General features: G+C 44.7%; 2 protein-coding genes across 3 annotated transcripts; both read left to right on the top strand.

Annotated features, from left to right (window-relative positions):
- The first annotated feature begins 692 nt into the window (after positions 1–692).
- LOC119566280 lies at positions 693–3,124 on the top strand. The gene is made up of 2 exons (XM_037898758.2): positions 693–2,397; positions 2,529–3,124. The coding sequence occupies exons 1-2, from the start codon at positions 2,005–2,007 to the stop codon at positions 2,808–2,810; spliced, it is 675 nt and encodes a 224-aa protein (XP_037754686.1). The 5' UTR covers positions 693–2,004; the 3' UTR covers positions 2,811–3,124.
- Positions 3,125–4,017: 893 nt separating this feature from the next.
- Positions 4,018–11,033, top strand: LOC122466445. 2 transcript variants are annotated; one of them, XM_043550001.1, is made up of 3 exons: positions 4,018–4,419; positions 4,975–5,079; positions 5,219–11,033. In XM_043550001.1, the coding sequence occupies exon 3, from the start codon at positions 6,063–6,065 to the stop codon at positions 10,029–10,031; it is 3,969 nt and encodes a 1,322-aa protein (XP_043405936.1). In that variant the 5' UTR covers positions 4,018–4,419; positions 4,975–5,079; positions 5,219–6,062; the 3' UTR covers positions 10,032–11,033. The 2 variants fall into 2 exon arrangements, with proteins under 2 accessions (XP_043405936.1, XP_043405935.1); XM_043550000.1 differs by having other exon boundaries at positions 4,975–11,033.
- The last annotated feature ends 244 nt before the right edge of the window (positions 11,034–11,277 follow it).

The raw sequence follows: 11,277 nt of genomic DNA, 5'->3' as shown, positions 1-11,277 counted from the left end.
CATGGTTAATTGTTCCGATGGCTAATTAGCCTCACTATTAAAAATTGATGCCTTAGTCCCTGTGTGAATTTGTCTTGCTTCAACTTCCACCCTTTGGCTCATGTTAGACCTTTCTCGGCTACACTGAAGAGCTGATTATTAAATATTTTTTCTCCATGTAGCTACTTATAGACTGGGATCAAGTCACACCTTAACCTTCTCCTTGTGAAGCTAAATAGACTGATCTCTTTGAGTCTGTCACTATACGGCAGATTTTCTATTTCTTTAATCATTCTCATGGCTCTTCTCTGAACCCTCTCCAATTTATCAACATCCTTCTTGAATGGTGGGCACCAGAACTGGGCACAGGATTCCAGCAGCGATCACTCCAGGGCCAAATAGAGAGGTAAAATGACCTCTCTGCTCCTACATGAGATTCCCTTGTTTATGCCCAGATTCCCAGGATCTTTTGGCCACCGTGTTGCTCTGGGAGCTCCTGTTCAGCTGATTGTCAACCACAACTCCCAAATGTATTAAGTCACTGCTTCCCAGGATAGAGTGCCCCAGCCTGTAAGTATGGCCTGCATTCTTTGTTCCCAGAGACATGCATTACATTTCGCTGTATTAAAATGCAGGGTTGGCTTAAGCCCAGTTTACCAAGTGATCTAGGTCACTCTGAATCAGTGCCCTGTCCTCCTCATTGTTTTCCACTCCCCTAATTTTTTGTGTCATCCGCAAACTTGATCAGTGATGATTTTATGTTTTCTTCTAGGTCATTTATAAAGATGTTAAATAGCATAGGGCTGAGAACCGTCCCTGCGGGACCCCACTGGAAACGATTCATTTGATGACGATTCCCCATTTGCAGTTACATTTTCAGACCAATCAGTTAGCTAGTTTTTAATCCATTTAATGTGTTCCGTGATGATTTTATATCGTTCTACTTTTGTCATCAAAATGTTGCCAGGTACCAAGTCAAACGCCTTACAGAAGCCAGGTATATTACGTCAAGACTATTACCTTTATCAATCAATTTGTAATCTCGTCAAAAAAAGATATCAGACTAGTTTGACAGGGTCTTTCTTCCGTAAACCCATGTTGCTTTGCATTAATTAAATTCTCTTCTTTTAGTTCTTCATTAACCGAGTCCCGTCTCAGCCACTCCATTATCTTGCTCAGGATTGATGTCAGGCTGACAGGCCTCTACTTACCCAGGCCATCCTGTTTACTCTTTTTAAAAATGGGCACAACATTAGCTTTCTTCCAGTCTTCTGGAACTTCCCCAGTGCTCCAATATTTACTGATAATCAGCATTTAACAGTCCAGCGAGCTCCTCAGCCAGCTCCTTTAAGACTCTTGGATGCAAGTTATCTGAGTAGTATAAGATCCCTACCATCAATCAAACCCTAACTCCGCCCCTTGACCCCTTAGCCCCACCCACAGGAAGTCCCGCCCCCATGGGTTATTACTTCCGGGGTCAAGGCTGCCACATGACCGGAAGCAAGGTGTGTCATGTGACACCCACCCCACCCCTTTAACTCCACCCCTTGACCTCTGCCCCCCCACCGGAAGTCCTGCCCCATGGGGTATTACTTCCAGGGTCAAGGCTGCCACGTGACCGGAAGCAAGGTATGTCATGTGACCCCTCTAACAACTCCTCCCACTGCCCTCTACCAATCACGATGGGTTTCGCCCCTGTAGGACTTCCCCCCAAGAGGAGCTTTAACCAATCAGGGCGAGTTCCGGAGCGGGGTGTCCTCTCCGGAAGTGGGTCTTGTAACCCCTCTAACAACTCCTCCCCCCACCCCGCTACCAATCAGGAGGGGTTTTGTTCCGAGAGGACCAAGAGGAGATTTGACCAATTAGGATGAGTTCCGGGGGCGGGGTGACCCGTCCGGAAATGATTCGTGTGACCCCTCTAACAACTCCTCCCACCAACCTCTACCAATCAGGCCGGCCTGAGAGCAGATTTGACCAAAATAGGGCAGGTTCTGGGATGGGGTGAGCCGCCCAGAAGAGGGGCGTATGACCCCTCCGCCAATCAGAGCGCAGCACCATCACCCCATAAGGCCCAGCGTCGGGCAGAAGAGGCTGTCTTTTACCAAGAGCTCGTGTTTTAGAAATCGTGGAAACATGGACTCCTTCACCACCCCCGTGAGAACTTCAGACTTTGTTTTAGCCCCGAGGGCCTTCAACAAACCGCGGAGAAAGCGCTACATCAGCGACAGTTCCGAGGAGGAGGAGGGGGCGATTGAGGGGAGCCCTTTGGCCAAGCCATTGATGGATACCCCGGACCCTGAAACCCAGCCGCTTATGGGGCCCCGTGATGAGCGTGATGGCCTCTTGTTGTCCACCCCCCGGGAGGAGGAAGGTGATCGCAGCTCAGGGAAGTCACTAGTGGACAAGATGAACGCTCAGGTAAATGAATGCTTAAGAAGTGACGGTCGGGGTGGGGTTGTAACGGGGCTAGGAACCAGGGATTGTGTAAATCAAAAACCAAGCAGTGGGGTGCTTACGCTGTTTCTTTTTTGAAAAAAATCTCTCAACAGCTCGATGATGCCTTTCTAGAGGACCCGGAGACCCTGGACAGCGTTGCACCAAGCAGCGAAGATGAACCGGGCCCCCCTTGTTTTTGCTCAACGCCGATACAAAATGTTGAAGAGGACTCCGAGGATGACGGCTATGAGGAGTTTAGGAGGAGGCTTGGCATGGAACTGACTGAGCCAGTGCCACGTCGTGAGCGTAACAAAGTCATGCGGACTATTGTATGCATTGCTGTTTATTCTGTTCTTAATCACTGTCTTAGGGAAAAGCTTTTTGAAGATGGTTAGGGCTGTGTCATAGATGCACCAGGCCAGTGGCACCATGACTGTGTGACTTGGACTTCAGTGGATATAAACTGCCAGCTCCGGGACCTGTGTGCTGAGCTGTGTTTGGAAAGCTTATTAAACACTGTGATTGCCATAGGTTATGCTATGCAATGTCTGTGCCTAACCCAAGAACATTTAGCACAAGGGGTGACCTTGATAAATGCTGTGCAATTCAGTGGAAACCCTGACCATGTTTTAAAGAAAATGACCAAACCAGAAGATGCCTGCTTAGAGCGTTATATTGACCGTCTGGTCCGCACAAAAAGTTACAGAACCCTGCTTAAGAAAAAGGCTATTTGTAAGAGATCTAAAAGGATTAAGTTAGAAAATGGTGAGGTGCCAAACATGCGATATAAAACTTGGTAGCTGTAAATTAAAAAAAAAAATCTATTGAAAAGGGCTTTGTGACTATTTGTATTTCTGTTAAAAGGTCTCTGGCCCTTAAGGGAGCTTAAAGTCTTTTTTTCTTTCTTTCTTTTTTTAATGGAGCATCTTGGTTTGTTTTCAAGGAGCTGTATGTCTTTTAAATAAAAAAAAAATTGTTTGTGAGAACCTAGCTCTTGTGTCTTTTGTGTAAGAGAGACCCATTTACAGCAAAAAAAAAAAGCTGAAATGTATATTGTGGGAGGGGGAAAAATACCCTAAAAATGTGTTTACAATAAAACAAACAGGGATGGTTCAGACATGTGGTTGAGTACAATAGAGTTGACTTATTCTGTTGAACTGAACGGGTTTAACCACCCCCCTCACTGAATAGCCAGGGTGACTGTGATTACTCACCCTTGTTGCCATAAGGTTAATTTTGATGGGGGTGCACCCATAGTAAGGGAGGTGGGTGGGTGAGGATGGTGAGTTCTGATTAATATGAAATGAAATAAAACCTCAGGAGTTTGCAGATGCTATTGGGCAGTTTAAATATAACCCCTGGAGTTGGTGGAACGCTATAGGCCAGTTTAAATATGGCCCAGGAGTTGGTTGAAGGCCATGGGGCACTTTTTCTAGAAATCACCCCCCCCCCCGCCCCACCAAACTTTAAGCATGAAAGAACATGTTTTTAAAAACAAAAACAAGCCCCAAGACATTCATTGATATCTGCAAAGGGCCCCTCACTTGAAATGGTTACTGTAAGAAGGCCCTACGGGGAGGAGGGGTGGGGGGGGGACAAAAAGTATTTGAACTTAAAAAAGAAAAAAAAGAAAAGCAGCCCAATTGTGCAGAAAAACTTATTCCCCACCCCCGATCACAAAAGGGAATGCTAGGGAGGGGTGATCCAATCAACCTGCTAACTATTTTGAAACAAAAGAGTTAGGATGGTGTAAAAAAACCCCAAAACCTCAGGTAGCTTGGAGACTGTCTCTTTCAACAGAAACTCTCTTGAATTGCTGCTGGGCTGCAAGTGGAGGTATGTTCCCTGGTTTTTTTTTTTTTAACTCTGAAAATATATATATATTATATAATGCCGTTTTTTGGCCATGCTATCTTAGTAAATAATGGTGCATATCTTTATTGCAGTGTGATCTGTTTAGCATGGAGCCAGTAACTTTAAGTTGCAGTTCATCACCAGGCCAAGGTAAAAACCATTTTTAACTGTAGTTGTGCTTAATAACTTCAGGTATTACATAGGTTGAATAGGGATTTGGGAGCTAATACTAACTAACATTTTGGCTTGTTTTTCTTACCCCAAAGACCCCAAGCACACATGGCTGGGGCAGGGCGGGGGCCAGAACAACCAGGGATCTTTTTAAAAGCATGTGGGTTTATTGAAAAGTATTTTGTTGCAAACAGTGTTTTAAACTCTGTGTGTGTGTGTGTGTGTAAAACATAGGTGGTTTTTAAAAAGTATATGTCTACAAACTGGTGGTGATGGTGTGTTTCCAATTAACAGGGTTTTTACTTTGCAAAATGAGATGTATTTTTTAAAAAAAAATATTTGTGGGGGTTGTTTTCAAAGTGGTAGAAATAAACTCAAAACCTGTGTTTGTTGTACAGCCTGAAATGGATTATTTTGTTTTAAAGCTATGACTTTTTTAAATAGAAAAAACACCCTAATGGATATTTTTTTATTTTATTTTAAAGTTTACTAGACAGTTTCATGTGTTTTATTAGAATGTTGTTTGCTTTACAGCACGGTCAAAACATGAGCGGGTAAAAATGCTCAAAAGAAAAAGGAAAGAGACAATTGAAAAGAAAAATTCACAAGTATCAGTGACAGATGGATGGATGAAGCCGGGTAAATATATTTTGCTTATTAGTCTGGTTAATTTATGAGGTTTTGTATTTTAAGTACATACATAGCTGTGGGTGAGAAAGCTGGCAAAGTTACGTTTTTGTAAAATGCTTTCCTCCCCTTCCCCCCCCGTCCCAAGCAGGCATATGCAGCCCTTCTGACAAGGCTGTAGTGGGAGCTACAAGGACCCCTCCCCGAGAACCACCAAAGAACCAGGAATCTGCTTTGAGACCTTTAGCAACGCAAAACAGCACAAGAGTGCAGATGAAGCATCAGCCCAGTCCAAACCTCATTTACGTCAAACCCAAGGACAAAACAAAACACCCTGGTAAAAAACATCCATGCAAACACAACTCCAGTTCCTCAGCAGCCACCGCCACGCCAAGCCCTGAGAAAACTGTGAGCGAAAACGCCCACATTCACAAACCCGGAACAGGCGCTCTAGGGGTTGTGAATAAAAAAACAAGGATTGAAAACACCTGCGATGCCAAGGTATTGCAACCATGCAAACACAACTCCAGTTCCTCAGTGGCCACCGCCGCACCAAGCCCTGAGAAAACTGTGAGCAAAAACGTCCACATTCACAAACCCGGAGTAGGCACTCTAGGGGCTCTGAATGTGTGCAGAAACACACACATTCACAAACCCAGAGCAGGCGCTCTAGGGGTTGTGAATAAAAAACTAAGGACTGACAAAGATCCCCCATATTCTAGTATTTGGGAAGAGTTTGATGCTTCATTCAGAAAACTGATGGACGCTGTATCCTCGGGGGTCTAAAACTACGGCATTCTAAAAAGATTTGGAAAAAATAAGACGCTTTGTTCAAAAAACTGATGGACGCTGAATCCTCAGGGGGCCTAAAAGAAAGGGGGGCTGGAAAGGGTGGCTCTGATCAGGCATGACTAGGTGTGGAAAGGGGTACCCTCTAGGGTGCACGTCAGCTCGTGTGTAAACAAAAGGGCGGACGGCGCTTGGGGGATAAACAGATGGCTGCCAAAAAATTCCAGGCCAGGGTCGCTGTAAAAATTTTAAAAAGGGCTAAAGAGGTAATGAGGGGAAAAAAACAAAAAGAGATGCCCCCTACCAGAGGCTCTCAAACTGGCATGTCTGAAAATGGGGAGGCGAAATCAGACTCTGGTTTAGAAAATTCCCCAGAGTGCTCTCTAGACGGAGTCCCATCGACTCCCAATGACCCTCACGGAGGCGTCTCAGAGTCTGACTCTCAATTAGTATCTGACGGAGAAGATACCATTGATGGTTCCGTAGAGGAACCCCCAAGTAACCCTGAAAATGCAGAGGTGTATATGGAGAGAGTGAGAAGTTGGCAACGTGAATTACCTAGATTTGGGGGGTCGGTGTATTGTGAGGAGTTTCGTTTTGTCCATCTTGAGCAAATAAATTCAGCTCAACAGGCTGTTGAAGCCATACACAGAGGGATACAGCTAGTTCTTGATGACGTTAATGGTAGGGTAGGCCCTGATGATTACGTACAGTTACGTTTAGAGAGCCGTCGTTTAACTAACCCTTTGTTTTCAGTCAGAAGAACTAGGGATGAGCTGTCCGCTGAGGATTTCTTAAACCAGACCTCAAAGCTGCTTCAGAGCAATAGAGAATTGCATCTCGATGGGACGTTGCGCCTCGTTGTGACAGTTGTAAAAAATAGGGGTGGGGGCGCTCGAAGAGTTTTAAATTCTATCCTTAGTAGTCAGATTATTCATAAAAAGAGACAATGTTTAGTAGACCTGACTTACACCGGTACCAATCTATGTTTTGCGGGAGGGCTCTTGGCCGTCATGGCCGGTCATAAACCTACGGATGCAGAATTGTTAGCAGAGGCGAAAAAGTTGCACGAGAAACTGGGGTGGTCAGATCAAAAAAAGGTTCTGCTCAGTGACGTAGCAAAGTTTGAACAGCATTTAGGAGTTAACATACAGGTGGTGCTATATGCGGTGAAAGGTGGCTGGGGTTTTTTTAAAACGGGGGGCCCCGTGTACCCTAAGACTTATTTCATCCTGTTGCACAATGAACATTATTATGGGGTTCTGGATGTGAAAAAGTTGTTCGGAGCAAAAAATTACTGTGAGTTTTGCCACACGGTGTACAGTCACGACCATTCTTGCAGGTATCGTTGCCGTCTCCGCTTGAGCGCAACATGCTCTGACAACATGGGTGTGCAGCGGAGGTGTCCTAGCTGTAAACTGTATTGTCGGTCCAAAGAGTGTTTAGACAGACATGTCAACTGTGCGTCAAAAAACCAAGTTGAATGCCTGTCTAAAACTTTGTGCGATAAGTGTCAGGCGTACGTGGACAAGCGGCACAGGTGTAAAGGGAGGCGCTGTAAGCAGTGTCAGGGTTTGATCGTTGGAGATGTAGACGTTCACCTCTGTTTTATGGACAGCCTTAGAAAGCCCGAATCATCAGAAAAGTATATTTTTTATGATTTTGAATGCATGCAGGAGACTGGGTTGCACACTCCCAATTATATTTTTGCGATGTCCCTAAAGCCGGAAAAATCCTGGGAATTTAAGGGTGACGAATGTCTTTCTATGTTTGTTAAGACCTTTATTGGCAAAGAGTTCCGGGACTACACGTTCCTAGCACACAATTCCAAAGGTTATGATGCATATTTCTGTGTTAGACAGTTACTGAAGGAAAAGATGTGCATAGAACTGATCACTCAGGGCAGTAAACTAATGTGTGTGGAAGTTAAGGCCCTTGGCATTCGTTTTATAGACTCTTTAAACTTCTTGCCCATGAAGCTTAGCAAGCTCCCACAGGCAATGGGGTTTGAAGGTTGCAAAGGATATTTTCCACATTTTTTTAACACTTTAGAAAATCAAAATTATGTGGGGCCTATGCGCGGTGTGGAGCACTACGGTGTAGAAAGCATGATGCCCAGGGAAAAAGCAGAGTTTCTCGACTGGTATCAAGACCACAGCTCTGAGACTTTTGACCTGCAGAAAGAGCTTGCGTATTACTGCCAGCAGGATGTAAAAATTTTGAGACAGGCTTGTATCCTATACAGAAAAGAAATTATGAATATGACGGAGAAGGTCGATCTAGTAGAAAGAGAACCCGGTAAATTCACCGAGATAAAACTGTGTATAGATCCATTCCAGTACATAACGCTGGCATCCGTCTGCATGGCTATGTACAGGTTTATGTTTTTGGAGCCTAACACGGTAGCTCTTCTCCCTCCAGACAACTATCACAGACAGAAAAAGAGATATTTGACACCATCTATCCAGTGGCTGTTGTATATCTCTCAAAAAGAAAATATACAAATACGGCACGCTTTACAGGGTGGGGAACTACAGGTAGGCCCCTACTTTTTAGACGGTTATGCCAATATTGACAGGGTATACACAGCCTTTGAGTTTAATGGGTGTTTTTTTCACGGCTGTGTCGCCTGTCATTGTGAAAAAGCACAAAACCCTATGATGGGTACAACTTTTGGGTTTCTTTATTACAAGACGCAGCTCAAGACCGACTATCTAAAATGGCTTGGTTTTGTAGTGAGGACTCTTTGGGAGCACGAGTGGGTGGTGATGAAAGAAACAGACAGGGAGCTTGCGAGCTTTTTAAACCGAGCCCAGTTACCCCAACCTCTCATGCCTAGGGATGCTCTTTTTGGGGGGAGGACGAACGCCATCCGTCTATATTATAAACCTAAGCCCGGCGAAGAAATCCACTATTATGATTTTACCAGCTTGTACCCTTTTGTAAACAAAACCAAAGACTACCCTATCGGGCACCCCGATATAGTTTATGACAAATTTGGACCCCTTGCAAATTATTTTGGAATTGCAAAAGTTAAAGTGTACCCCCCACGAGGCCTCTTTTTCCCATTGTTACCTGTCAGAGTGGGCGGCAAGCTTATGTTCCCGCTATGCCGAACCTGCGCGGAAACCGAGCAGCGGGAGACGTGCACCCACACTGATGAGGAGAGGGCCATCCTGGGGACTTGGTGCACTGTGGAATTGAACGCAGCCATAGCGAAGGGGTACGTGGTGGCTAAAATCTATGAAATCTGGCATTTTAATGAAAAATCTGATGAACTCTTTTCGGAGTACATAAAATTACACCTCCGCCAGAAACAAGAGGCTTCAGGGTATCCCAGCTGGTGCACAGACGAAGACAAACAAAATAAGTATGTTAACGATTTCTACCAGAAAGAAGGCGTGCTTTTACACCGACATGAGATCAGGCTAAACCCCGCTAAACGCCAAATTGCTAAACTGTTTTTAAATTCTCTGTGGGGTAAATTCGGCCAAAGAACCAACCTACCCAATACCAGCATCGTGAGAGACCCCGACGAACTCTTTCAGTACCTATTTTCCCCCAACTACGAGGTTTCATCCTGTGAGTTTATCGACGATGAACCAGCGTGCGTATCTTGGAAGCATGCAAAAGACCGTTATTCTGTCTCTGGCAATACCAATGTTTTCATAGCCTGTTTCACCACCGCTTATGCCCGCTTAGAACTATACAGCCTCCTAGACGGATTGCAAGAGCGGTGCTTGTACCATGACACTGACTCGGTGATATTTGTGAAAAGGGAGGGGGCCTGGAATCCCCCTCTGGGGGATTATTTAGGGGACCTCACGAGCGAGATCCCACCAGATCAACACATCACCGAGTTCGTGTCGGCAGGCCCAAAAACATACGGGTATAAACTGTCGGGAGGAAAGGCTTGTATGAAGGTCAAAGGTATTACCCTGAACGTAGCAAACTGTGAAAAGATCAACTTTGACAGTTTGAAAGATCTAGTCCTGGACTATTGCACGGGTCTGCGAGAGAACCCCTCAAAAAAGATAGAGGTGCAGCAACCCTCTATTGTAAGAAACAAAAATCAGTGGCAAATAGAGACAAAAACCCTTAAAAAAACACAGAAAGTCGTTTACAACAAGAGGGTCCTAGGAGAAGGGTTTAAAACCCTGCCCTACGGCTTTTGAAAAATGGATACGAGGTGGAAACACCCCTTTTCTGCAATTCTCGCGGGGCCTAGCAACTGCGGGAAAAGTTACTTTATAAAAAATGTATTGGATAATGCCAAACAAACATTGTCTGTTACGCCTGAGAATATTGTGTGGTGTTACAGTTGTTGGCAACCTCTGTATAAAGAACTGCTCTGTAAATACCCCTTTATCAATTTTGTGGAGGGTCTGCCTGATGCTTTTGACGGTGACCGTTTGTTTCCTACCAATAAAGTGAACATGATTATCATAGAAGATCTGATGAACTCCGCTTGTGAAAGCGATGAAATCAAGAAAGCCTTTACCAAGTACGTGCATCACAGGAACCTGAGCATTATGTACATAGTTCAGAACGTATTTTGCCAGGGAAAAAAGAGTCGCACTATTAACCTAAACACAAAATACATGGTTCTGTTCAAAAACCCCAGGGACAGATTACAAATTGCTACACTCGCTCGGCAAATGTACCCCAGCAAAGCTCAGTTCTTTCTAGAAGCTTTTGAGGATGCTACCAAAAGGCCTTATGGCTACCTGGTGGTGGATTTAAATGCTTCCACACCAGAAGCTTATAGGCTAAGAACTGGTCTTTTCCCTCCAGACTGGCCGGCAGTTTATACTTTAAAAAGAACAACAGGGGTATAAAAAGAGATGAATTATTGGAAGACCCCTTTTTAGCAGCCGGGGTTGCTGACTGAAAACATGTCTAGCTGCGTGAAAAGAAACCTGGGCCTTTTAAAGTTGCTTAGCAAATCGTCCCCACAGCAAAGGAGGGCTATACTGTGCTCGGCCTCTGACGATCTAGTAGCAGCCATCTCAGAAATAGCGGTCAACACCTTAAAAGGAAACATACCTTTAACACCGAAGCAAGTGCTGAAAAAGAAACACACGCTTATAAAAACTTTGTGTAATAAAAGGGTTTCACTTAAAAGAAAGAAGCGTCTGGTGAAGCAGTCTGGGGGGTTTATCAGACCCCTGTTAAGTTTTGCTATCCCTCTGATAACGGGGCTTTTAACTAATCGATAATGGAGTATGCAGAAAAAATGTACCCGGTGCCCAGCCGGCAGTTGGAGCAATTAAGTGCTCCCCCTCCGGCAGAGGAAAATATCAGAACGACCGCAACACGCTTACTGGATGCTGAAATGAAATCTGTTCTTCAAAGAACTGACTTAGGTGAATATGAAAAGGCTAAACTTTACAGCACCTTGCTTCAAAGGGACCTAACGTA

This window comes from Chelonia mydas, chromosome 6 (genome assembly GCF_015237465.2).
Source record: "Chelonia mydas isolate rCheMyd1 chromosome 6, rCheMyd1.pri.v2, whole genome shotgun sequence".
Classification (NCBI taxonomy): Eukaryota; Metazoa; Chordata; order Testudines; family Cheloniidae; genus Chelonia; species Chelonia mydas.
This window is presented reverse-complemented; position numbering and strand designations above follow the sequence as displayed.

What these genes read in the sequence shown, in the direction of transcription:
- LOC119566280 (XM_037898758.2), top strand. Translation starts at nt 2,005, where the DNA reads ATGACCCCTCCGCCAATCAGAGCGCAGCACCATCACCCCATAAGGCCC. An exon ending in TGGACAAGATGAACGCTCAG is followed by an intron (nt 2,398 to 2,528) that starts GTAAATGAATGC and finishes ATCTCTCAACAG; the next exon opens with CTCGATGATGCCTTTCTAGA.
- LOC122466445 (XM_043550001.1), top strand. Translation starts at nt 6,063, where the DNA reads ATGGCTGCCAAAAAATTCCAGGCCAGGGTCGCTGTAAAAATTTTAAAA.